Source organism: Ilyonectria robusta, assembly GCF_021365365.1.
Source record: "Ilyonectria robusta strain PMI_751 chromosome Unknown BGZ61scaffold_42, whole genome shotgun sequence".
Lineage (NCBI taxonomy): Eukaryota > Fungi > Ascomycota > Sordariomycetes > Hypocreales > Nectriaceae > Ilyonectria > Ilyonectria robusta.
Window position 1 is genome coordinate 196,557 of NW_025764476.1, and position 25,715 is coordinate 222,271.

The 25,715-nt window shown below is 52.0% G+C and overlaps 8 protein-coding genes and 1 non-coding gene across 9 annotated transcripts; 2 read left to right on the top strand and 7 right to left on the bottom strand.

Annotated features, from left to right (window-relative positions):
- Positions 1-2,071: 2,071 nt before the first annotated feature.
- On the top strand, positions 2,072-5,333 carry BGZ61DRAFT_567223 (uncharacterized protein; the record flags this gene model as incomplete). Its single annotated transcript, XM_046255958.1, has 3 exons — positions 2,072-3,692; positions 3,888-4,267; positions 4,430-5,333. Exons 1-3 carry the CDS (start codon positions 2,079-2,081, stop codon positions 5,331-5,333), a joined length of 2,898 nt encoding a protein of 965 aa, XP_046095549.1. The 5' UTR covers positions 2,072-2,078.
- Positions 5,334-6,042: 709 nt separating this feature from the next.
- On the bottom strand, positions 6,043-6,965 carry BGZ61DRAFT_499890 (peptidase G1; the record flags this gene model as incomplete). Its single annotated transcript, XM_046251463.1, has 3 exons — positions 6,043-6,292; positions 6,347-6,559; positions 6,613-6,965. The coding sequence occupies 3 exons, from the start codon at positions 6,963-6,965 to the stop codon at positions 6,043-6,045; spliced, it is 816 nt and encodes a 271-aa protein (XP_046095550.1).
- A 799-nt stretch (positions 6,966-7,764) lies between these two features.
- BGZ61DRAFT_465602 (uncharacterized protein) lies at positions 7,765-8,749 on the bottom strand. The gene has a single exon (XM_046247600.1). It carries the CDS (start codon positions 8,349-8,351, stop codon positions 7,977-7,979), a length of 375 nt encoding a protein of 124 aa, XP_046095551.1. The 5' UTR covers positions 8,352-8,749; the 3' UTR covers positions 7,765-7,976.
- A 1,049-nt stretch (positions 8,750-9,798) lies between these two features.
- Positions 9,799-9,885, bottom strand: BGZ61DRAFT_t205. Its single transcript has one exon. It is a non-coding gene; the product is annotated as a tRNA-Tyr (tRNA).
- Positions 9,886-9,967: 82 nt separating this feature from the next.
- On the bottom strand, positions 9,968-11,651 carry BGZ61DRAFT_465604 (uncharacterized protein). The gene has a single exon (XM_046247601.1). It carries the CDS (start codon positions 11,427-11,429, stop codon positions 10,128-10,130), a length of 1,302 nt encoding a protein of 433 aa, XP_046095552.1. The 5' UTR covers positions 11,430-11,651; the 3' UTR covers positions 9,968-10,127.
- A 1,143-nt stretch (positions 11,652-12,794) lies between these two features.
- BGZ61DRAFT_370718 (uncharacterized protein) lies at positions 12,795-15,525 on the bottom strand (the record flags this gene model as incomplete). The annotated part of the gene is made up of 2 exons (XM_046242042.1): positions 12,795-13,220; positions 13,276-15,525. The coding sequence occupies 2 exons, from the start codon at positions 15,523-15,525 to the stop codon at positions 12,795-12,797; spliced, it is 2,676 nt and encodes an 891-aa protein (XP_046095553.1).
- Positions 15,526-17,284: 1,759 nt separating this feature from the next.
- On the top strand, positions 17,285-20,525 carry BGZ61DRAFT_540363 (uncharacterized protein; the record flags this gene model as incomplete). The annotated part of the gene is made up of 6 exons (XM_046254896.1): positions 17,285-17,721; positions 17,774-17,984; positions 18,053-18,446; positions 18,495-18,649; positions 18,698-18,763; positions 18,813-20,525. The coding sequence occupies 6 exons, from the start codon at positions 17,285-17,287 to the stop codon at positions 20,523-20,525; spliced, it is 2,976 nt and encodes a 991-aa protein (XP_046095554.1).
- A 502-nt stretch (positions 20,526-21,027) lies between these two features.
- BGZ61DRAFT_486035 (uncharacterized protein) lies at positions 21,028-21,612 on the bottom strand (the record flags this gene model as incomplete). The annotated part of the gene is made up of 2 exons (XM_046249797.1): positions 21,028-21,323; positions 21,384-21,612. The coding sequence occupies 2 exons, from the start codon at positions 21,610-21,612 to the stop codon at positions 21,028-21,030; spliced, it is 525 nt and encodes a 174-aa protein (XP_046095555.1).
- A 2,647-nt stretch (positions 21,613-24,259) lies between these two features.
- BGZ61DRAFT_594125 (uncharacterized protein) lies at positions 24,260-25,701 on the bottom strand (the record flags this gene model as incomplete). Its single annotated transcript, XM_046256825.1, has 3 exons — positions 24,260-24,885; positions 24,966-25,007; positions 25,069-25,701. The coding sequence occupies 3 exons, from the start codon at positions 25,699-25,701 to the stop codon at positions 24,430-24,432; spliced, it is 1,131 nt and encodes a 376-aa protein (XP_046095556.1). The 3' UTR covers positions 24,260-24,429.
- Between the last annotated feature and the right edge of the window lie 14 nt (positions 25,702-25,715).

Here is a 25,715-nt window from a genome sequence, read left to right on the forward strand (position 1 = left end):
AGAATTCTATATTATATTAAAATCCAGTTTTATATTTCTAATATACAGGGATATATATAATAAGAGCCTTGTAAATAATAGTAGTCGATATATTAGAAATTAGTTATAATAGAATAAGTATCAGAAGGGAAGTTAGTTTTTTAATAATAAGAGATATCAGCTTTTCTTATATCCTATTACTTAGAATAAGATTACTATCTTAAGGTTATTAACTGCAGATAATAGGGTTAAAGTCAGAGGGGTTAAATAGAAGCTTCAGGCAGAGACCGGTGGGCAATAACCTTATTATTCAGCTACTATTTCTTCTGGTACTGGATATAGCCCTTATTATTTATTCCTACTGTTTGAGATTACTATATGGCTTTGATCTATCTGATGATATTGAGTAAAGCTAAAAAAAAAAAAACCAAATACTTTCCTCAACTACATTTTCTCCAAGGGTCTCATCAATTATTTCAATCGCATTTCCTTAGTTTAGATGTCCCTTACAACACACTATGTTGAAAAGCTACGGGACCATAAGGTTGCGAGACTCTGGGGGACTGAGACCCTCTATCAAAAGGCTCCAGTGCACCTAACCGTAATGTTACTTAGACCTGGGTCGTAGGGGGCTGGGGTTATAGTGAGATTGGTGGTTAACAGCGAGTGGTACTGAATGAAGGTGTTGCAGGGAGGTGAGTGGCTAGCGAGCCACATAAAGCCGCTCCGGGATAAACGAGTTGCCGGGGGCTTAGTGTACCCAAAGTTTCGCTCCGGCTCTTGACTTCGGACCGTGATTTGAGTTAAATGGAACAGGGAATTGGGCAACAGGGAGGAATTGGGCAACAGGGAGGGATTGGGCGGGTATCACACTGTCGACCGGAAAAGGACCAACTCAGTACCAAGGATTGGATCATTCGGCAACGCAAACCCTGTGCGTCAAGGACAAGGTCCCCAAGGGGAATCAATCCTTCCAGGGCTCTCCCCGCATCCCCAGAAAAGGATGACTAGTCTAAGCCCCGGATTTGGGACTCGCCCTCCACACGCACTCCACACGCGCGCCGCCTGCGAACAATTCACGCTGTGCTACGGAGTACCGCACCTTGTAACTTGTAAAGAGCTTGGCTCCTGGTGATGTCTTCTGTACTGCAGTCAACTATTGCTTACCCCGCTCACCCTCCGATTTCGACTCTTCTCTGTTCTTCTCTCCAGATCCGAGCTTCGCTTCCTTGCTAAGCATATTCCAACACTGACTCCAATATCACTCCCCATCGGCCATCGTTGGCTGCCCTTCGTTGCCCCAAACTCATTCCATCCTCTCTTCCTGGTCTCGACGCAGGCCGCGATATGTTGCCACCTCGCTCTGCCTCTCATGATCAAACAACCCGTCCGCCCAAGCGGCCGAGGGGTGACGTGGAAGAAATTCCCGCCTCGTGGTCTTACCCTCTACACCCATCGAGATCAGCATGGAGCTCCATGATCGCGTTTGCCAAAGGCCAGTGAGCAGTTACGCCACAGCGCTGTGGCTGGCATGATGGAACGCTCTAGCTGAATATCCTGGTAGTGTAACAACTCCCATGGAACTCTGCCTTGTTGCGATGATCCTCACAGCTGGCTACGCGCCGCGAATCAGCCACTGGTTTCCGAGAAGATTAAAGCTGAGAAACTATCCTGACTTCTGTGGCTCAGGCTAGTTACACTCCGCAACCGTCGTGTATGTAGAAGGACCGTAATGCAAACTGCAGCCGGGGTTTGGCCATGCAACAGTTGGACTCGAGGTCCAGCCTTATACACTCAGAGCACCCGAAGTCGATGCATGGCAGCCCAACGCTGCCGCACCTTAATCCTCAGTCAGCCAGTCCAATCATTCAGGGCGTACAGGGAATACTTGGCAAAGAGGGGGCTTCAGAATTCCCTCAACCAATGTCAGAAATGCAGGTTTGTATGCCTATCAGCCCACTGCGCCTCCGCCACGAGGAATGTTCTTATAACTGCGCTGTCACACGTCATACCCTGAGACTTTCTCCCCCGCACTCGTCACCTCTGGAGCCGAAAAGGCCTTTGACCCTGATCCTCAACTAGAGTGTCCTCTTGAGATAATGGCAAACATCGGACGCATCGCTTTCGCCGGCTTGACAGCCGCCCTCGAATCTACTCAGGCCCTCGCCAACGTGAACTTTGACTTCTCTCTGGTCAAGGTAGAGGCTCCGTGCGAGTTCCACGGTCTTGGCCAGCTCCTCACCCATTCGCGCCGCGAAAGTGCTGAGGACGGGCCGCTGCACGTTACCGCCCGGCGGCTCGCCGCCATCTTCGGGCCTCTCCTCCCGCAGACACCGGAGTTGATTCGGTGCTATGGGCTCCGCGCCTCGGAGATATCGCGAGAGTCGACGCAGGATGCGCCGCCCGTTGGTGTCGGCATCTTCGCGCAGCAGGTTGGCATCGACGGCGCAAGCATTTGGGCCGGTGCGACGTCGGGCGTAAACGCCATCCAGGTTCACCTGCTGGCGTGTATGCTCGCGCGTATTTGGACAGGCCCCGAAGCCATCTCCATCTGGGTCGAGCTGCTCAAGTCCCGCCGTGACAGGATTCAGGCCCAAGTCGCGAATATGGACTCTGTGGACATCGGTTCAATCCTGGCGGCGAAGCAGGACATCAGCCGCGACCAGCTGGGCGAATGGGACGCCAGCGCGCGAGCGTGGCTCCGAATTGCGGACACGGCCAAGCGTCTGCAGCAGAAGCAACTTCTCCTCATCATCGGCAATATGGAGACCTTTGTCAATTCAAAGCCGGTTCTCTACGACAGCGTCATAAAAGCATGGACTACCAGCCTCACGGGCATGGAAGAACTGTTGAATGGTTCCCCTTTGGACATGAGAAGCGGGGATTTGCCTCTGGCCCTTACATCCTGGCACCTATATCCGGACCTCAACATTGTAGGCCCGGCGACCAAGGTAGTCCATCAGAAAGACACTTTAGTCCCCCAGTCGGGAATTTTGACCATCGGCCTTCAAGGACCCAGTAACTCCGAGAGCAACGGACTGCACTGGTCGCTGCCTTTGGCACATCTTCGATTCTATGGTGGACCAGTGCAACGAAGTCATGCGATTCGCTGCGAAGGCGCCCGGCTATCCCTCGTCGAGTTCAACGTGGCTGTTCTTGGTTGCGTACTGGGCGGATGGGGTGTTGAAGATGACGAGCTTGAAAAAGTGATTGATTGGGTCAGTCGGCTCTCCGATACTTTCCTAGCCTTCTTCAAAGGTCAAGTGAACTTAGAGAGAACTTGGTTATCAATACTAGGCGAAGCAGCAAGCACGATCCTCATGTCTGAGGGCCTCGAGCGGAGAATCTTCACAAAGCTTCTCAATATGGGACGGAGGCGTTCCTCATTCATTGGACATCCCTCTCGCGCATTCTTCGGCTTATGCAAGGTGAACAACGCCGTGGTCATGGCCAAAGACTCCGAGGAGAGGGTAGCAATCCTCAGGTCCCAAGCTGCCAGGGCAAGATTGCCTTGGAACCACGCCATCATCCGTTACGTCTCTGAGGTGACAGGAGGAGAAGAATTCGCATCGGCCACTGCCCTACCGGTAACAGCCAAGAAGAGAGCCAGCTCTGAGGAGACAAGGGAAAATGTCCGCCACGTTCGTTGGATCCAGAGCAACTTACCGCCCGAAGAACAGCAAGAACCAGTTCATCTCAGTGTCAAGACAGATGTCTTTCTCGGCTCCGAGGTAGACAATGCGGATACTTGTCCAGAAGTCCCTCCTGATCCCTCATCACAGCCACCCTCACTACAAACGAAGCTAGACAACATAGTTGCCATGCAGCGAGATCGCTTCATAGAAATGGGCGAGGAGGTACGAGAGGCCGATTCAGAGCCGCTCAAAACTGTAGCCCCTCTTGCGAAGGCCATGAGGGTTGTCTGGGGAACACCCGCTGAGCCCCTCGTTGCGGATTGGGATCCCCACGACCACTGGTTCGGCGAAATGAAGCATTACGAGCACTGGTTGGGCGATCCGCACTCGGCCGCAATATTCATTCGACTCGACCAGTCCATGCCAGAAAACGATGTGATTCCCTTCACCGAACTTGCATCCTTATTCGAGCGACAAGCATTAAGCCCTAGCCGCATGGCCGAAAAGCTAGCCGAATTCTTAGAACAAGGCGACCAGAAGTATGTCGGGGCCCTCAAGGCTATTGCGACCATGAACTCGCTCTACAGTGGCCAGAATCAGACAACCATCGACGTGAACGTTTTCGAGCGCTCTCTCGTAGAGACAAAGTGGTTGTGTGCCCTTGCCGCCGAGGCTACGTGGGTATGGAGGGACGACATCGAGGAGGTCGCTGGATCCGAAATTGACCCCCAAGATGACGAGAACGATGATGCATATATGCCAAAATTCTTCGACGACATGATGCGGAGCATGCAGCCATCTAGCAATGCCCAAAGGAGTTCGGTCGTGACTCCTAGACTACACCTTGGGCAGAGTTTCACACAGACGTTGCGTAGAGCTCTCCAGCCAAGCCGCATGAGCATTAGCCAATCTTTCTCAGGCATTCTCTTTTTCGAAAATTTGTTCGATATCCCGCCATCTCAGGTGTCCAACGTCATGGCCATGTCGACCGGCAATTCACTCTTCATAGCCGCATCTCTCCTGTGCGACCCGGCCAAGCCGCCGAGAGGAAGCAAGATCCGACACGTCATGGGAAACGTGGGAAAGCCAGGAATGGCGCTCCTCGTGCCACCCGTCCAGCCCAGGATGATGACATTGGGAATCGACAAATGGCACCTCATCGACCTCGCTCGGTGGGATGGCGTCGGAAGAGACTCGTTCGAGGGTAGCACCCTTCACCTCTGGTTCACGGGCAAAAACCAGGAGGTCGACGTCGGTTACACTGGTGCTCAGGACCAGGAACTTTATATCCTCGAAAGTGTCGTGTCTCTGTACGGCAAGGGCGGCGAATGGGTCGCCGACCTGGATATCCTGAAGATGCAGAGGGAGCCGCCTTTTGTCTATCAGCAAGAATATAAGAGGCCGGGCTTGGACGCAATTACCGAGGGAACAACAACGGGTCTGTTCCTGGCATGCCATGGCAAGCACGTTTCTCAGTACCGATATGAAGACCTCCCGCTGGCGACGGTCGAGAATTGGGCGGAGCTCATCGAGGACATGCAGTCAAACTACATCTGCATGGCGACTGGAAACTGGCAGGCAAGGTTAGCGGCGGCGATGGTATGCATTGCCCAGGGGAGGAGGGTTTGTCTGCTTCCTGATTTCGTGTGTTGGCAATGTGTCGCAGCCACAAAGAACTCAGAGGCAAAGTTAAAGGACCCTACCGTGTATATACATTAGGGCAGCCTAGCATGTGCAAGAGAAATCAACGGTACTAAATACAGGCGCGCCATCTTATTGTTGTGTGGGTTACAATTGTGACGAAGCATGAATGGTGAAAACGGGTGCAGGGTGATGGGAATGAGGTTCGGCTGATGACTTGAAAGCGAATATATTTGATCTTTCATGAAAGAGTGTGGCTTCCACGCACCGGATATATCTCCTCATCAATTTAAATCGTCAGGTCCACTGGTGGCGAAAATCACAATCACTTCAGCGAGTCTTCAATTCGTCTCATTAAGGACGCCCTACATATACGACCACCTTGATGTTCAGAAGAATACAAAATCAACTAAAACGGTGGACAGGTTTCCATGAGCCTCTTTGGCGGTGTCGAGACAAGTTGTTGATTCTTTATTATATCTTAGCATCGATTACTTTTTGAACTACAACTAAAACAATCGCAGGCTCTTAGAAGTACTAGTGGGACCACTCTCCCCATCACCTTCAAGCCTAAGACTGTAGCTATAATCATGACTTGTGTCTCCAACTGTATTGACCCGACGTCAGGCCAGAACTCGACGAGCCTCCAGATCAAGCCCTGAAACCAAGTTTACGTTGACCAAAGTAGCTTCAAGCGTAGTTGTCCTTGAAATTGCCAGAGTCTGAAAGAAGGCCAGTCCTCCACCTCTGTCTACATCCTCTATTCAAGTTGCTCATCCCGTTCATGCTACACCTTTGGAGTAAAGTGCTCCTCGATGTATTCAATTGATACACGGTCCTTCTCGACGCAGGATCGCGTGTATAGTGTCTTCGTGTCATTCCAAAACACAGCCGTCATACTCCCTTGGTCCTTATTGCCCCCGGGAAGGGCACATTTACCTTTTTTAGTGCAAGCTCGGGCATTGAAGAATGTAGCAGTTCCCCAATCGGGGAGAATGTACTGCGGTCCGTTCAGATACGTTCCTGCCTCGATGATCCTTTGCCAAGTCAGTATTAGGCCGGAGGTCAGTAGTCCTTGGAATGCATCTCACCATTCTGCAGACGCTCCCTGGGATGGGAAAGTAGGGCCGCGCCAAGCTGTTGGGGCGTCTTGGCTGTGTAGGTATGTTTGGCTGGTGTTTAAGTTAGTGAGCGACGTGCTGCCGTGATATCCGTTGTTGGTTGTCTTCATAACCACATGGACATGATCGCCCTCTGAGATAGCGAGGTCGGCGAAGTTGATGGATATAGGGTCATCAGGAATCCTAGACGCCTTCGTTAGCTAAGCTTTAAGGAACAACCCCGGAAAGTATCGCACCATTCATGAAATCCCGTGTACTCCGTCGTCCCGTTGGGCCACACCGACATTATGACGCCAGCTTGCCAGAGTCCACGGACGATTTCGGACGAAAAATACCCATCGAGCCCAATCCAGTAAGAAGCAGTGTACTGCGTGGCTTTCTCATGTGGCTTCTTGGGAATCGATAGATGCGGCATTACGAGCGTAGCCTCGACCATGGTGAAGCCCGTGGTGTTGCTAGATATGTTGTAGTTGTCCGCGAAGCGCACCGGCCCGCCCCATCCTGTGCCGTAGAAGGGCGGATATTTGGCGTCATTTTTCGCTGCGCAAGCGCTGCCGAGAAACAACGCTACAATTGCTTTGATTTGCATTATGGACGTAAGTGATGGGAGAGCACTGAGATTGTGGAAGAGAGAGCCTGAATCTGCTGAATCTGGATCGGCAGCTTTATACCACACGGGTTCACTAGCGCAGGGTTGAATACGAGCTTATCCACTACAAATACCACAGCGGCTCGGGACTACCGGATAACTAGGATGATGGGGCCATGGCTGGTTGTGGCACGAGATCTGGGAGTTGCTAACAAATCCTCTTTCTAAGTAAGGTGTTGGTTTTAGTCTCGTGTTCGATAGTGAGATCTTCCCGCGGCCTCAAAGCTGGATTTTGCTTCTAGGCTCTAATAGATCTTAGTATCGACGAAAGGTGGTGTTTCGGTAAAATCAGGCCAAGTAAGGCCCGCGATCTTCGTATCCTTTCTCGTATTCCCTGTCCCTAGCTTGATGGACACCGAGGCGATCTTGGACACCGTCGATCGTTGGTCGGTGAGAATTTTGGAATTGACCAAGACGGCTATCGTCTATACAACTGTTGATCACGACAGAAGCTGGAGTTTTTTAGTCGCCCAAAATATAGAAACTCAATGGCGATTGCATTGCGTACATCTGGGACGCTTGTAGCGAGAACAAGGGTTTGTTGAACAGTGGGCTCAGCGCTTGCATCTAGCGGTGAGCAGAGGGCGACGTGCCCGTGATGCACGATAGCTCAGGAGACAATGCAAGTACGTGCCAATTCTATCATGCCTGTTTCTAACCTCCATATAGGTCTTTTTCTTGTCGCGCAGTTCGTCACTCCCAAGAGAAATATTTGTGTGATTGCTGGCTAAGGTTGATTGCCTTGAATAGCCTACCGACCTAAGCATACCTATTTTTGCGACTCTTGTTCAGCGTCCTCCTGTCGATGAGCACCTATTCATCACTTTCCCTAGCCACTTTGCAGTTCAAAACTGCTGATTTCCTCGGTCGCCTGTCTAGAAATACTTGCCGTCACCCCACTACAGAAATCATAACGCTACTAAAAAGTTTCAGCATAGTCACTTCACCCTACTATTTTTTTGACGACAACTTGCGGCCACTCTTTGAATAAGGAAACATCAAAACCCGTCCTAGAAATATGATCCTTAAAAGTACTCCGACCGGGGCAGCGGAGATTGTTGGCCCATCTTCGGGTAAGACGCCAGCCTCTGGACAGAATCCACCCACGACCGGTCCTCTTGGAAGCAAAGCAAGCGGGCTCAATCCTCCAGCCATCGCTAGCGATGGAGGAAGATCAAAACAGACGCCAAAATCAACACCAAAAGGCTCAAACCTCACAAACGCCGCTTCATACGGGGATCTTCTGAGCCGTACAACGCATTTGACTACGGAGCCGCCAACACGCCATACGAATGCCGCAGGGGAACATCCCACTATTTTCCTCATCTCTCCTGATGCCTCCGATGATGGAGTCCAGCTGCACCCAAACTGACCATATGGCAATATTTCCGTGTCCGGATTTGTGCCTGCAGATTTCTCTTGAAACACTGTCGTCGTTGGCGAGTGTTGTTCAGGCCATCAACCATCCGCTGGTTGACACAGACTGCAAGGAATCCGACACTGGAAACCAGCCGGGAACAACTCAACCCCCAAACTGGCCTGAGATGGAGCCTATGTTCTGCTTTTTTGTTTGGGACGTTGGAACGGCATTACTTCAATGTTCATCGTGGTCCTATGCAGTTGGTCCATTCACTGATATTTGCTAGAAGTATGCCGTGCTTGGAAAAGTTGAGCTCTGCATCATGAGAAGTCTTAGGACACAGAAAAAATCCAATTGGTATACCGAGAGGGAGTGGTTTTTCGTGATTATAAAAAGCTGTAGCGAGGCGCAGAGTACACGTAGCAGCGCGGTCCCCGGGCTTGGTATAATTTTCACCTACATCGCCCAATGATAAGCACTGAGTGGTGAAAATTTTGCTGCAATTAGGAATAATCCGTGATTAGCTACAAACACCTGAAACCGCCTGTGACTGTAAGCTCGGCGCAGTGAGAAGCACGCTCCACAAGAGTACTTCAGGAACATGTGGGGAAGGTTGCGTGGGAGAATAGTTTCGTCAAAGTACCATAATAGACTCGCGCTGGGTGGTACCTCGGATCCCGTATTCAGGTGCCCGAGGCGATCCTGGATCCGGAAATTCCAGGCCATCCACCTCCAGTTTGTTATCCCAGCTGGGCTTCAATCGCTTTGCAGCCTATGCCGCCCCTAGCCCAATTTCCCTATATGGGTGAGACAATGAATCAAGCTCAAACATCTGTCCTCTCATATGGAGCCTCGGCTCCAGATGGAACTTCAAATCTTATGGAACATCGACTTTTAATAGAGTATCGAATCCTCTCGGGACCTCGACTCGTTATGGAACATCGAATCCTTGCGGAACCAGTGGCGCAGCTCCTATAACTATGTCCCCTGCTGGAATTTTGGTCATCGTGGCAGCATTGGGTAACAAATGCTTGAATTATAGATAAAACTGTGTTTTTTTTGGACCTTGTGCCGGCAACTTGCTCACCTTGAGGGAGCAGACAGAAGTTAGATTAGTCCCCTGCTGGAAACCTCAGGTGCCGTGTGGCAACAAGCACGACGGCGATTTTTTAGCCATCGGCCGGGCGTCGCAGGTCCAAAGGAAAACGGACGGTTCCAAATACAGGCTCGCCCGTCAAGTCACCTTGTCCGCTAACCTCACGTATGCCAGGCCAAAGCTCACGGCGGGTAAATAGTCGAAGCTGTCAGTCCAGGACTTTGCCAGGCCAGAACATAAGTCAAATCTGGGATTAATTATATCTACTAGGTAGTCTCGATTCAAAAGTATTTGAATACTCGCAGGCAAAAAGGAAGTCCCCGAGACCTGGCTCGAACAGGTGACCTTTCGGTAACGAAGGTGGCAGTTACAGCCGAACGCTCTTCCAGCTGAGCTACTCGGGGAGTCGCTAAGGAAGACAGGGTCTTTTTCTTGGCGGTTTGGCGGCCTCATTCACTATAGTTAGCCTGTGAGTTAGTCACTCAGTAATCTGTCCTAGTGTGACTTAATTGAACCCCTGCTTAACCGCGGTGTTACAAAGGAAAGTAAACTTTGAATTCATTTCTATGTGCCGAAACGCCAAGACGTGTACTCTACATATTACTACATTAGACACCACTATATTATATAGCCCTGAATTATTCCCTTACTCCTTCTCGGTCTTTGCTGATGCAGTAACAGACGCTGGTGACTCCGAACTATGAAAAAAAGACCGCATGCTGAGATTTGCGATATGCATCAACGCAATCGACTGGTAAATGTGTAACCCTCCAGGAGGGATGACGATGTACAAATTAGAGCATTGCTCATCATCTGGTCGAAACTTGTTGTAATACGCTGCTTTGCCGTTGACAGACACAGACTGCATTGCACGCCGGTAGCCACTCTGCGTCATCCATGCTTGCAGGCCCGTCTGTCCAGACACGTCGCGGAGGCTGCCGAACGGCTCGTAGCCGAGACTGAGGTAGTCGATGCCAGCTCTGGCAAGAAGTTTCATGGCGGTAATCACGAGCAGGTCTGTTATTCCGCGCTGCGCTGTAGACGAGGCGACGCAGGGGTCTAGGTGGAATCCGCTGTTGGCGCCGAGACAGCGGAGGGCTGCGAGACCGTTGACACATCCATCGCGGTCCTTGGCATATAGAAAGAGGGTTACGTCGGGGCGGGAAAAGAGATCGTAGACAGTGACGAAAGCCTGTGAGTTTGCACCGTGGCTGCAGTTGCGCTCCTTGCGCCAACCATCATAAAGCTGCTGCAGCTCGATCTGAAGCAAAAGATCGCTGCGCATGGTGCTTGGGCTGTAGAGATGCAGAGTAACGCCGCCTCGCTTCTGGTCCATTAGCTGTCGAGTCTGGCTAATCATCCGCTTCCCTGCGCCTTTGAGAAGCACCGGGTTCGTCAACGGATTGACGACTCGTTCGCGACCGAAATGCAGCGTGGCCCAGTTGCGTTCTCGGGCATATTCGGCAAACGTCTCGCTCACCCCCATGAACGCGATGCCCAGCCCGAGCTTCGACCGAAACTGGCGGAGCTCCTCCAACAGCTCTCTGAAAGTATCTGGCGCGCAGAGAGGATCGCCCGTGACGATGACGGTGCGGCTTTCAATCTTGTATAGCAGCGCCCCGTAGCCCCGTTGGCTAGTGAAAAGCTTGTAGGAAGGGTCGAGGATTCCCATGTGCGCCGCTCGTCCGTATCGTTGATATGCGCGATCGAAGTCATTGTGTTGGTCGGCGTAGGATTTCGTTTCTGGGTGTGGCACTGCAAGGTACGTCGCGTGCTCGTTGAGAGATGGCGGGGGCGTAGGGACGCCATGGTTGAGGCAAGGTTTGGTAGGAAGGCCTCTGATGTCAGGGGAAGAATCGAAGACGGCACATAGGCTAGTGATGAGATGGCATGTTGTGTCGAGGCTGGTGGCTGTGATGGAAGATCTCGGGAGCGACAATGTCGACATTTTTTCTACTGATTCGTAGAGGTTTATGATGAACAACTTGGAGCAATCGCTCTCACTCGGTCCCGCTGGTTGTCTCCTCTATACCAAAACCTCCCACGGATATCCTTCGTATATATACAGCTCAAATTACACCCAGACACAGCCCTCCCCGTCGTCATCAGGACCTTTCGTACGGAAAAGGCCGAAAGCTGATGCCTCAGCTCACCACGTCGTCGCCGTGGCTGATAGCAGTGCAGATTGGACAACTGAGCACCGCCATGGCTCGTGTGTTTCCCCTTCAGCCCAGCCCGGCACTCGGCTATCGTATTGCGCGTCTGTCTAACTCGACAGGCTGTGTCGTAGACGGTTTAGTGGGGCGACGGACTGATATTCGGATATTCGGCTGCCTTGTGGAGCGTCCCCAAGCCACGAGAAGGAGACGCTTTGTCTGGATTGGTTACGGGCGAAGCACAGCCTCGTTCGGTGTTACGAGCCGAGATGGAGTCTAGAGCTTATGGGAGCTTCTTAAACAACTGCCATGTGTTTCAATCTTACTTCATATTACGAGGGCTGATTGAGCCTTGGCCATTGTACAGGAGCTGAAATGGAGTGCTAAATGACAAAGTCCCTAAATGGGGACTTCTGCTCTCTTTTAACGAACTAGCTTTGATAATAAACGCCTAATGCGGAGGGGAAATAGCGCATCTTATAGAGTAGTCCATCCAAAGATCCCACGGCTACTCAATCGGGACTTTCTCCGCGCCATAGTCTATTTTGTGGCGACTCCAGGCAGCCCTGGGAACATCCGCGAGCCGTCTGGTCAGGGGAACAAATGCGCTTGGACTGTTTGTAGTCTTGCCCCAGATGAGCTGAACTGTTCAGCCACAGAGGTGGTTGAGTTCGGGACGATGAGATAGCAACACCCTTGAAATAGATGCCTAGATTTTGATTAGTGTGACAGATGCCGAGGCTTGTGATGTGGGGAATCCATGTATTCTCGTATTCAAAGTACTTTTGAATTGATCTTTGAAACCGACTGCTTTTTTTCATGATTGAAAAATGATGCCTAAATTGGATGAGGGAGCTTGAGGAAGGTAGTACAGTTCGAGGCACAGTGCGTACTGTGTTAGCCCCGTCACGGTCACCATATTTCGGAATATGCAGGCCATCTCAGTAGATATTGAAAATGAAATTGGATTTGTATCCTATTTTTTCAGGAGTGATTAGGCTCAGGATTGGTTTCACTGAAACCACTGTTCTGCGTGCCTATACTCCATTTATGTTGTTTTCGTAAAGTACCGATCCTATCATCACATCCCATCTCCTCATTGCTCATACCCAAAACCGTTGAAACAAACTAACTGGCCCGCCAGAACATGAAATAATTTAATCAAAATCGTGATGGAAGGTGCTCCGAAGCGGCAGCTCGCCGTCAAAGTTGTTCGACTCCTTCTTCATGTGTCGATCAAAGCTCTGCGTCGACATCTGCACCTTCTCAAACAAAGCGCGATCCAAGACCGGAGCCGCAGGCGGTAGCTGGCCACGGCTTCGAGCCAGCTCGGCCTGCGTGGCGTAGTTGTGCACCGCGAGGCTGGACGTGATCTGGAAGGCGCTTCGGATCTGTCGGCCGTTCCAGCAGCCGGTGGACCGGGCCAGTTCCTCGTAGTGCTTGGTGGCAAAGTCAATCACCTCGTTCTCCTTGATGACGATGGCGGGCTCGCCCGTCATCTTGTGGCGCTCCTGCTCAATCTCCTTGAGCTTCGCAATGTTGAGGCGGAAGATGTCGCGAGTCTGGGTCTTGTCGAGGGGAGGCTGCACGAGGAGTTAGTCTAACAAGCTGATGTGAGAAAAGCAGGGAGAAACTTACGTAGTAGAGAGACAGGTGGATACGAGACTTGAACGCCTCGTCGATGGTACCCACGCGGTTGGTGGTGAGGAACAGAAGACCGTTGTAGTACTCGAGAACTCGGAGGAAGACGGAAACCAGCGCATTCCTCTTCATGTCGAGCTTGGAACGCTGCGAGAGGAAGACATCGGCCTCGTCCAGCAACAGAACGCAGTCCCACAGATGGGCCAGGCGGAACACGTTCTTCAGCGACGACTCGACATCGCGGGGCGTCAACCCAAGATCACCGCAAGTAATGACAAACAGCGGCTTGTGGTTCTCCATGGCGACAGCCTCAGCGGTGGCCGTCTTTCCCACACCGGGCACGCCGTGAAGCAGCACGACCAACCCACGTCCCTTGCCCTGGATCAGATCCTGGCCGGGACCTTCGGTCGCCGTGTCGGCATAGCGGCGCTCCAGAATCTTCTTCTGGAAATGCGACGTCACCAGCCCGCGCACCACGTCCTTGTACTCGGCCTGGATGCGCAGGTTCTCGAACACGCCGGGCTCGCGGCGCACCGGCTTGAGCAGGTTCAGGTCGATGGGCAGGAAGCGGCGCTCGCGCAGGGCGTAGGCGAACATGCGCTTGGGGAGCAGCACGAGGTCCTCGTCGCGCAGGTCCAGCGCCTTGGGGTTCGTCTCGAAGTTGCGCGAGCCCTGGACGCGCGCGCGCAGGAACGAGTCGACGCTGAGGTTCTCGCGGCGCTGGCGCAGCTCGACGCCGTCGGCCTTTTGCACGATCTCGCTCTGCGAGTAGGCGAGCGACTGGCGCGAGCCGTTGAACCAGTGCTGGATGGGCATGTCGTCGTCCTCAACCTCGCATCGGACCGACTTGTTGACCGTCACCTGATGGAACCTCGGCCGCCAGTCGGGCATCTTCTGGTACGCCTCGGTGAGGTCGACGACGACGTCACTCTCGACGAACTCGGGATGGCGCATCTTCTGGTAGTCCTCGTTCTCCAGAATCTCATTCTCGGGGTCGGTGCCGTGCGCCGGCGGGTTCCTGGTCAGCGTCCAGGCATTGTACTGCTGGTGGCGGTCGTCCAGGTACTTGCCGAAGCTGCGGCCTTGGTCCTTGAGCGTCTCGAGGAGCTCCGTGTGCTTGTGGCGGTAGCGGATGGGGAAGACTTCGAGAGATTCGATGGAGCGCTCGCCGACGAAGGCCTCGATGTCGAACTTGCGGCGCACTGCACCAAAGGCCGCGCCGTCGTGGTCGACGTAGTAAGCCGAGACTGAGAACTGGGCGTTGTCGACCTTTTCGGTCTCATCCAGAAAGAACTCCCATCCAGATGAGGGATACGCAATCTGGGGCTCGGGTGCCTCGACGCGGTAGATGCGCCAGACTTCGTGGTATCGACCACCAGTCTCACCCGCGGCTGGCATGTAGATGAGGTCGCCAACGCGAAAGAGAGACCACAGGTCGTCGAACTTGACCTTTTCTGCGTCTCCGCCGTTGAACTGGTCATACAGCGGCATGATCTCGGCATCAACAAAGTCCACATAGCATCGCATGTCCCGCAGAGCCTCAGGGCTGTCCATGAGGCCGTCAAAGTCCTCGTCGGCATTCGAATCGACCGACTGCAGAGACTCGGTGTCGTCGTCGTCGCTTCCCTCATTTCCTTCCTCGGAGTTCGGGGCATCCTCGACGACTTCAACCTCTTCGCTGTCCACACTCTCGACTTCCTCGCCAAGCTCCTCGACGTCGGCCCACTTCTCCTCCAGCGTGGCCAAGATTTCCCGCATCTTGGGCTGGAAGTACACCAACGCCTTGAAGGGCCGCATGAAAGTGCGCGGAGTTGATCGTTGCTCCGTGTCATTGAGCAGTGAGGTCAGGTGGCCAAGAACAGGCTGCGACTGGATGCGGACGCGCTGAATGTCACCACTCGGCGCCTGCATAAACTCGCTGCGCTTGTCCCGCTTGATCTTCTCGACCGGTTCATGTCTCTGCTGGGTAGAGGCATTGTTCCGAAGATTCATGTAGCTCTGGCGAACGCGCGCAGCCTGCTCGCGGCGACGGTATCCCTGCTCTCGGCGGATCTGGCCCTGGAGACCAGACCCATCCACGAGGACGTCAATGGCATAATCGGGCTCATCAATGTCCTGGAAGCGGTTCTTGAAGTGCTCAAAGTTGACCTTGCGGACTTCGGGGATCTTGGGGCGCCATTTGGCCGCAGTTCGGCGACGATCAGCGAGGATGCGATCGCGACGCTCTGCTTCCTTCTGGAGCGCCATGAACTCGTCGTCAAACTCGCGATGACGGCGCTGTGAAGGGACAGCCCCGGTGCGCTGTGAAGGAGGAGGTGGAGGGCGGCGACCACCACGGCCGTTAAGTCGGGATCCTGTCTGCTTAGTTCGCGCCATGGTGAATTCGATAAAGATTGAGGCTGAGGAATTTGACAAAGATCAACGCTGAAAGAGGGAGCAAATAACGAGGGATGTGCAACAGATGGGTTTACGAGTAGTTTCGAGTTTCAGAGTGCTCGAGAAAGCTGATGAAGAAACAGGATTAATTGAAGAGTCGGCGATGAACGACTATTTAAATACCACATATATCAATCTTATTCGCCTCTTCAACCCTCCAAGGCTGACTCACGCCGGTGTTAAAGTCTCACTTGCAGGTTGTCTGCCTGTTGAGCTTCGGCAGTGCGCAGGCAGCAGCAGGCGCTAGAAGACGTGAGCCTATAGGCGTGGGAATTGAGGTTCCACATGTAATCATCGTTAATGCACGCTCGGCTTATCTTGCATGTTACTGGAGCTTCTCTCACGGCATAGGACTTGAAGCGCAGAGGGACTTTCGACTGCGGGGAAGTTAGGCAACTGAGCCGATATATCATATATCAGAAGTTGGAGTTAATAAGATGCGTGAATATATTTGCTGTTATCTGCTGGGCATGCTGTTAAGTAACAGCTAACAGCTTAGCCGAAGTTCAGCCATTATACATTTCAAGTATAGCTACCCTACACTCTAGAACAATTTACACAAGCTGCACAAAAAAGAAATCTCAAGCAAGTCAACATTAAAAAAGAATAAAAACCCCAAAAATAGTACCAACTGGCAAAATTATAGAGATAGCAGAGATAGTAGATATATAATATAAATGGGAGAGATACTGAAGATAACAGAGATAGAATATGGATGGTAAAGTTTCTAGATATCGTTGAGATGGATGTAGGTGGGATACAGGTGGCAGAGATGGTAGGGATGGTAGTGATGGCAGATATGGGATATAGATAGCATGTAGATTACAGCACATTTTTGATACAGCAGTGTACATGTGACTCTAAAACCCGGAAATGGTTACAGATCTGGAAGTCGAACCTACGACCCCCCGAAGGAGGATGGAAGCAGCGGGAGAGCTCAGGAGCCTGGACTTGCCAAACCCGTCACTGCCCCCCCGCTGCTAATGGATGGACGGTATGTTTTGAATTATAAAGGTGACTCTGGAAACCCTTTGGGTTCGTGATCCTCAGGGTGTTCTGGCTGAGGCTGTGGCTTACTGTAGGGTGGCGTACTGGAGTGTGGCTGGTGGCTTGTCCAGCTTTTAGTGAGTGGACCCTGCGGGGTTATTGTCTTCTTGTTTCTTGGCTGTATTCTTCGGGCTATCATTTCCCGACCATAGTGAAGTGACGGCCTTTGTGCTAACTCGTTGTTTTCATCGGCTCATTGTTGACCGACTCAGGCTCTAACGACCGGCCTTCTCTCCGCCACTGTGATGGAACCATTCCTGATGTAGTATTGTTCTCTTGGCCGAGTCGTTAGTTGCCATATGGTACCCTCCGCGCTGAGGCAATAAACGACACCCCATCAAACATCCACCCATCAAACGACCTGGTTCATGCCCCGTGACTTTTGCATTATGGATACTGCATGCTAACCTCCAACTCGGCCTCGGCCCCGCGTCTGCGATGCTTCTGCTGCCTTTAGTTACTCCGCATCCCCCACAGACTCGTCTCGTCCATTCCCCTGCTCCAGACAGACGAGGCGGAAATCATGTTCGAGGAAGAGTTTGTCCAGTTTGCAGCTTCGGCCGGCTCTGTCGACCTTGTTGGTGCTTCCATTTTGGTTGACGCTTCAGACTTCCCCGGCGTTCAAAGAGCATGTCGCCATCTGGCCCAGGACTTTGGCCGCGTGACGAGCGGCACCGCCAGCCCCGTCATTGAAGTCGGATCAGAATACGACTCACTTGACCTGAAGACGGACACAGCCATCATTGTGGGCAGCCTCGGCTCAAGCCGCATCCTTCAGCTCCTCGAGAAATCTGGAAAATTGAATGTCGACAGTATTCGCGGCAAGTGGGAGTCCTTTACCACAGCAGTCATTGACAACCCATTTGCCTCTTGCAAAAGAGCACTTGTCATAGCTGGCAGCGACAAGAGGGGAGCCATCTTTGGCATCTATACCCTGTCCGAGCAAATTGGTGTTTCCCCGTATGCTTGCACCCCGTCCTTGTGTGACTGACTTGATTCTGATCTTGTGCAGCTGGTACTGGTGGGCAGATGTCCCATCCAAGAGCCACCCCCAGATTCATGCATCTCAAAAGTCAACAGTGCATGGAGAGCCAAGTGTGCGATACCGCGGCATCTTCCTCAACGATGAAGCCCCCGCCCTTACTGGTTGGGTCTTGGAGAAATACGGTGCCTACAATTCGGAATTCTACAAGAATGTGTTTGAACTACTTTTGCGACTAAAGGTAAACCTATAGCTGTTGATTCCCACCCAGATCAACCATCTCACGGCCTGACCGGCTAACACTCCCAGGCCAACTTCATGTGGCCTGCCATGTGGCCAGGCTACCCAAACCCCGGGGCCTCTTTCTTTGTCGATGATCCAAAGAATCAAAGCATGGCGGACGAATATGGCATAATGGTGTCGACGTCCCATCACGAGCCCATGCAGCGTCTATCCAACGAATGGTTCGACGAGAACCCAGATGGCAGCTGGAACTGGCTGACCAATAAAGACAAGATTACTGAATTCTTCAAAGGCGGTGCGGAGCGCGCTCAAGGATATGACTCGTACTTTACTCTCGGCATGAGGGGCGAGTACGATAAGAAGATGGCTGGCGATGACCCTGCCGCGGTCGTTCAAGATGTTATCACCGCCCAACGCGAGGTGTTTAGGCAGGTGTATGGAAGCGAGGACGCAGTGCCCCGTGAGTATTAGACCACGGACCTCCGAGGCTACCTCTGACATGCTACAGAACTCTTTGCTGTGTATAAAGAGGTCCAGTACCTCTTCGAAACCGGCCGAATCAATGTCCCCGATGATGTCACGCTACTTTTCCAGGATGACAACTTTGGCACAATTCGCCGTCTCCCTACCACCAAGGAAGCCGAGAGGAAAGGTGGTGCTGGAGTAAGTCTTGCCTGACATCCATATGCTAACATGACTCACGTTAAATAGGTTTACTACCATCTCGAGTATGTCGGATCCCCTCGCAGCTACAAGTGGATCAACAGTAATTCCTTGGTATGATCGCTTCGTGGAAAGTCTTGTTTAGATGTGCTAATTTAGAAAGGGGAAAATATGGCATCAGTTGATGCAAGCCTATCACCGCAAAGCGAGGCAGATTTGGGTCTTTAATGTCGGCGACCTCAAACCTCTGGAGATTCCCATGACGTTTGCCATGGCTCTCGCATGGAATGTGGACAACATTCCATCGGATGGGATCCAGAAATTCCTCGGCAACCTAGCAGAACGTCAATTCGGCCAGGAACTCTCCGCGGATGTTAGCTCTGTCTGGCACGGCTACGATCGTCTAGCATCCTTGAGAAAGCATGAGCACATCGAGCCTGACACCTTTTCCCTGCTCCATTACAACGAAGCAGAAATCATTCTACATCGCTGGAAGGACCTACTTGACCGCGCTGATGCGCTACACCGTCGTACCACTCCCGAGCAAAAGGCAGCTTCGTTCCAGCTCATTCTGCACCCAGTCAAAGCCTCATACATCTACGTCGCGCTGCAGATTATGCGAGCGAAGAACCAGCTCTACGCGCGCCAACGCCGAAACTCGGCCAACAAGGTTGCTCAAACCGTCTTGGACCTCTTCGATGAGGACTTTGATCTCTCGGAAGAGTTTCACGCGCTCTTGGATGGCAAGTGGAATCACATGTTGATGCAGACGCATTATGGCTACGAGGAAACTTGGCATGCACCATCGCGCGACATGATCAGTGGGCTATGCTACGTACAAAGACGTCAGAATTCCAACCCGATTGTTGGCCAAATGGGCGTCGCCATCGAGGGCCATGAAGGTGTCAGACCGGGCCGTATCAATGAGGAGTCGGAGCGAACGCATCCTAGCAGGCGAGATTTGGTGCCAGGTGTCACGCTGGGACTTATGAGCCGCTATGGACCGGAAAAACGATGGTTCGAAATATTCACGCGCGGAACATCGCACATCCATTGGTCAGCATCGGCGCCATATCCCTGGATGAAGCTGTCAGTTACATCTGGTACGCTCGTTCCAGGCGAGGATGATGCACGGGTCGATATCTCTGTCGACTGGAGTGAAGTGCCAGAGAGCTTCGATGAGGAGACGCTCATTGTTATTCGATCCGAAGAGGGGGATCTGGAGCATGTTCATCTACCAATCACTGGCCGACGAGTACCGAATACTTTCCAGAACGGTTTTGTTGAAGGATGTGGATATGTCTCTATCCCGGCCACGGGGTGTGATATCAAATCCCCCCATATCCCTTTACCTGATGCGGGAAGACTGGAAAGTGGCTCAGTAGCTCTCCAGCCCTCTTTTCCAAAGGAAGATGAGACCTTCTTCCTGACCTACCCGTTTTACCTCTTCTCGGAACCTTCTTCTCCAACTTTGCTACTTTACTTTGCGACTACCTTGGACTTTTCTACCGAAGACATCTTGTCTTACGACTTGAAATTTGACGATGGCGAGGCAATGAGCCACCGCCTCCAGAAAACCAGTCCTGAGAGTGATAAGAACGCCGCCGAGTTGGGTTGGCCGGCAGCTGATGACTGGTTCTTCGCTGCGTCCGACAACGTTTGGGTACGAAAACATGAGATATCTGGCCAAGACCTAAAACCCGGAAAGCATCTCCTTCAAATCAAATTGAGGCATGCTAACATGATGCTGGAGAAACTGGTGGTTGATTGTGGTGCGGTTTCGGACAGTTACATTGGACCACCATCAAGTGCTGAGGTTAAGAATGGAGAAAATAATAGTAAGAATGTTGGAGAACATGGGGATAACTTGGGTTAAGCAGTTTTGTCCTGGACGCCAAGTTGCAACCCGATCACGGAGGCGATCGGAATTGGAGAGGGTTGCCAAGAAACGCATTTTAAATTCTTCATATGCGCAAATTACCCAGTGCAGGATTCCCCTGTGAGTAATGCGCGTTTCAATGCGCTCCATGTTCCCTCTCTGGTGACTTTCGTGATTGGTACTGGAGCCTGATAGTGGCTTGAATAAGTCACTTGGCATTCCTGAAGATGCTGAATATGGAGGATATCTCCAGTTATATTGCCATGGAGTAACGAATGCAAGGACTGAATAGGGAGCCACACATACGGCGATGATAATCGACAATCAACTCGTGGCAAATCCAATATAATCTCATTTATTAAAAGCCTCGTTACTGCACTTTCAGTCAATTATAATACACCAGAAACCACTCCGCCAGGGGGCGTCCAGCATCTACCACGGTGCCATTCAAAACCTTCGAATACCAAACGTTATGGTTCGTTGGAGGTCGATGGTCCGATCACACAGCCAACAAGAGAGCACCGAGACCTCCTATAGCAGCCAAGACACCAAATTCCCCGTTCTTTCCGGCGCCAGCGGTAGTGACGTGAGTGGGCAAAGGTGTGGTGGTGGTGATGGTGGCGTTGGGCGCAGGAGTTGGAGCAGCCTTCGGAGGACTCGTCGACATGCTGGCTTCTCCGGTAGCCGGCGGCGCAATAACGCTCAAACTTGCCGTGGCTTGGCATTTTGAGAGGGAGTATCCATCCGGGCAGCAACGGAAGCCGTCGATGCAGTAAGTACCGGCGTCACAGTGCCCTAAAAACCTGGGTTAGCAGCTTCATATCGCAGAACACTTCGTCAGGTTGGGTGGCTAACATCCGTTCGAGCAGCAAACCTGCCCCATGCCAGGATTGTAGCAGTGAGCTTCACTAACGCAATTGATATATCCCTGACCATAAGTTACATCGCAAGCCTGATAATGGAGCTGGCGATCCACGACTCCCACTGCGGCTCTCTCTAAAGGTCGAAACGCCGGTGACATTTCGGCCGACCGAGGGGAGGCGGAGGCTAGCCCGACAACGACGAGAGCGGATATAAGCTGCATCTTGGAGATGGAAGAATGCAAATAGATGGGATGATTCAGATTGAACTGTAGTGTAAGAATGAGTGTTCTGGGACTGAAACAGACGCGGCTCTGAAAACTTGTGCAGCTTTCTATGCTGGGTACTTATAATCCCCGATATCATCATACCTTGGGCGTCTCAGAGCACGCGGCCATTCCAGGTAGTTGACACTTGTTCGTGGCCCTCCATGTGCATACTCGCATTGACGCGGGCACCACCGTCGAAGTTCTCGAGAGTTTCCGGCTTCCTTGAAGGTTTTCTTAGCATGCGTTAGGGCTCGTATTGATTTGGGTGGGCGAAGTTCGGCTCAGCCGTAATCTTTCAATATGCTATAAAATGCTATTTCTGATCCTTTAACAAGTCTCCCACTTCTCTGGGTCTCCGAAATCAGCATGGTAGGGCTGGGCCGAAACCGTAACCCATAAAAGGGTAGGCCAGACTGGGATGATGGATCGATCGTTTAGAGACTATCAAGTGTAGCAGCAGTAATTTCCTCCGTCAAAATGTTATCGCCATGTTGAGGCTGACAGCACCAAGACCATTCATTACCCTAAGACTGGAGACCTGCAATATGGTACAACGCAGCCGGGTCCTTTTGTTTATGGGATTCCGCTTGGGTTATTGCTACTTTGCTACCTGCATTTGATTAGGCTACCTACTCCACACTGCCCAGATCTTTCCCTTCCGATTGGATTCAGTAAACACCTTGGCTGGTTGAGTCTCACCGAATTGGCACACCATGGCAGGGTAAAGTGGGGATCCTTCAGCCCCAGAAACGATGCTACGGGCCATGTCCAGCCTCTCTTGTCGGCCTGACTTTCTAAATTCTGGTCTGATTTGGAGTCCGAGTCGCTCATATTCGAAGGCGTTAGAGATTAGAACACGTTTGTCCAGATGTGGTTACTAGCAATGTATAGCTACAACAAGTTCCATAACAGTCTTGTGTTCCTTGCTCATCGATGGTTGTTGCTGCCCCTAATTCCGAAATGAGGGGCTACAAATACACACGTAAGAAACCAGGCCCGTCTAACATGTCAATGACCTTCATTGGAGGAAAAGGCTAGATGCCCATCCAGCCATCATGTACCATTTCTTCCGATACGAGATTTGATGCATTTCGCATACCGGGCCCGGCTTGGTCACCCAATAGTATCGTGTAGTGGCAATAATCTGACTGTGCACCTGGAACCTGCAAGACCAGTAGCTAGCCTAGGGAGTCTTGAATGCAAATACTATATTAGCCTGAGATGCATTCGCATGATTCGGTGAATCTGAAAAAGAAGGGTGTGCCACCTTCCAGGTCGGGCCGCAACTGCGCACTTGACCATGCTTCCCAGGTATCTTCAAAGGAGTCCCGGAGATACCCAACATAGCCTTGGACCATTTGAAATCTTCACGGGATTTCACTGGAGAGGTTGGCCTGGCCAGCATCTGCGGCGTACTATTTCGCAGTCATTGATGCTAACATTAGATGGACAGCCATTTAAGTGTTACAATGCGGGACAAGAGGAAACTGTGCCAAGACTGAACTAAGGAGGACAAAGAAGTTACATGCGAGGCCGTTATACGAGGATCCGGGCTTGAAAGCGTCCCCGGCGAAGCTAGTGCATGTCCTGGCAAGCAGCACAATACCATCGGAGACTGGGCTTGGAACGAGACTAAGAAATAGACTTTACCTACGGGAAATAGGCCTTGCCTATAGGAGAGGGACGGTTAAACGCCCATCTTTGAAATTGGAGGGGACTAGAAATCCCTTTATTTGAGGAGATGATTGATGCAGGTATAAGCAGCTAATTTACCGATGGTTCAAGCATCAATGGAGCAAGGGGCCAGCGTCTCCAATCGCCTTTCAGTCACAACGGCAATCAAGTCGAACAAAGCCCAATACCATCCCCAGAGCTCAGCTGCCAAGGGTGCAAGAACTCTAAGCTGAGCGGTTCAGCGGCTGATCTGCACTCCCCGCCTGACTACGGTGAGACATAGAATTGATAGCGCCACAGAAGCGTAAGCCGCCTCATGGAGCCTCATGCAGTGGCCTGCAAAGTCAAGGTTAAAGAGAATCTCGGGCACCGAAAAGATGGCGGTGCCTTGTCTTGCAAGCGTCGGTGAGCGCGAGTGTGCTGATTTGCGTTGCGAAGGAGCGGGAGGGGTGGGCGGTTTTGTACGACGTCTGGGACACGAGAGCTCTGCATGGACAATTCCCGAGGAAGCTGCGTCATCAAAAGGCGCCGATATAGGGCCTTAAATAAGGATGCCACCGGAGCATCTTCTCCATAGGTCTCGAGTGTCCGGTTGGGTTACATTCGGAGCGGTTCAGCTTCAGCCACTTTTAGGGCTGAACTGGACGGCCAGGGGTCAACCCGAGAATAAATGCTGCGATTTGCTGCGAGGCAAAGCCAAAATTCAAGAATGTCCAGCTGCCGACGATTTTATGACGGCATGCAGACGTCACTGTCGAAGGGTCGACGCGTCCCCGATATATCTCGCCGCGTCAGCAATTGCTATTCATGACCCGAGGATTTATTAGTTGCGTAGACCAGCGCAATAAACTGGTCCCAGGTCGGTCAGCCAGTCAGGTGGTAGCATCGTCTGCTAATTTGTAATGATGGCACGTTTGGCCTATGATTTCTAAGCTAGATTGAAATGAAGTTTGACATGCAATTGTCCTGATCGTGGTTGAACTCCAGACGCCGTCAACTCCAAATGCCACAATGCCAACAAGGCTCCTCCTACTCCCAAACACTACCAGTCCTCCATCCTGTAATCATGCTGTCGTAGATGTCTGACATGCTATTCCTTTATTGAGCCTCATATCCCTTCCACCCAGCATCTAATTCCGCGTGCACCGTTCTGTTATCGCCGCGCACGCCCCCAATGGCAGCTTCTCGCTGAGCTAATGACTCAGGAGAAAGCGGGCTGACTCCCGAATGGACTTCCGACTTCAAACTATCGTTGTCTGCTGGTACTTCGTGGGCTATCGTGGCGCCGGGATAGTACGCAGCCTTTCCGGCTACAATGGTAATGCTGTGGCCGTTGAAACCACCGTCAGGGTTGCCGTCAAGCTCTCCAATTGACTTCTGAGGTCGTCGTTGCAGACGTCGACGACGCAGCCAGAACGCGACAAAGAGAATAGCTGGAACTCCTACCAGGCAGGCAACGACAATTCCAGCAACAGTACCACCAGGAACACTGCTTGACCCACCTGACGAGGCAGGCTGGGACTCAGTCTCCGACGGAGTTTCGGATGAGGTAGTCTGCAAAAAGAAGACGTCAGCAATTTTATACACATCTTGGAATGCGCCCAGCTTTGCGGCCGCTGCATTCGTGTACGTACAGTCTTCGATGTGGTGGTCACCATGGTAGTCGCCATGGTAGTCTAGAATCGGTCAGCTTCAATGTATCATTATTTGAGAAATCTCTCACTAGAGACGACTTACGCTAACCGGGAGTAAATCGAGAGCAAATCCATCAATGACATGGCCGTACGCCTGATCAGCCGACGATTGTGCGATCCACTCGACCGTTCCAGTGACATCCTCGTTATCGTAAGCTGTGACCGTCGTCGTCTGTCCGGCCTTGAAATTGCTGTAGCAAGTCCCTCCATATGCCGGTCGGTTGGAGTCAGATGTGACAGAGGGCGGTGCGAGGAGGTAGCCACTTGCGCAGCAGGCAATATAGCCACTCGTGAATTCCTTCGCCGTATGCCACCCTTTGGGACATACCAACGGGCTCATAAGCGGTGCGATCGAACTCGACTCGTTTGCGATGCTGGTGTATCCCTTCATAAATTGAGAGGGGTAGCAATCGGTGCTTTGGTTCCCGGCCACGGGTTGAGGTTCGTTAACCCATAGCTCGTAGCCTGGCGACGCGAGTTGCGAAAGTCGAGCTTCTGTACATGTTGCTGGCGGCGTAAATGTCGTCGTGAGGGGTACCACGCCAACAGTGAGTATAAGTATAGATTGCGTGACTTTCGTGGCCTCTGTGGAGCTTGCAGCCTCGTCGGTGTTTGTTGTCTTGGCTGAAATGTTCACGGCTAGCGCCAGTAATGAAAGCAAGGCTAGGCAGCGCATCTTTGTGGCTTAGG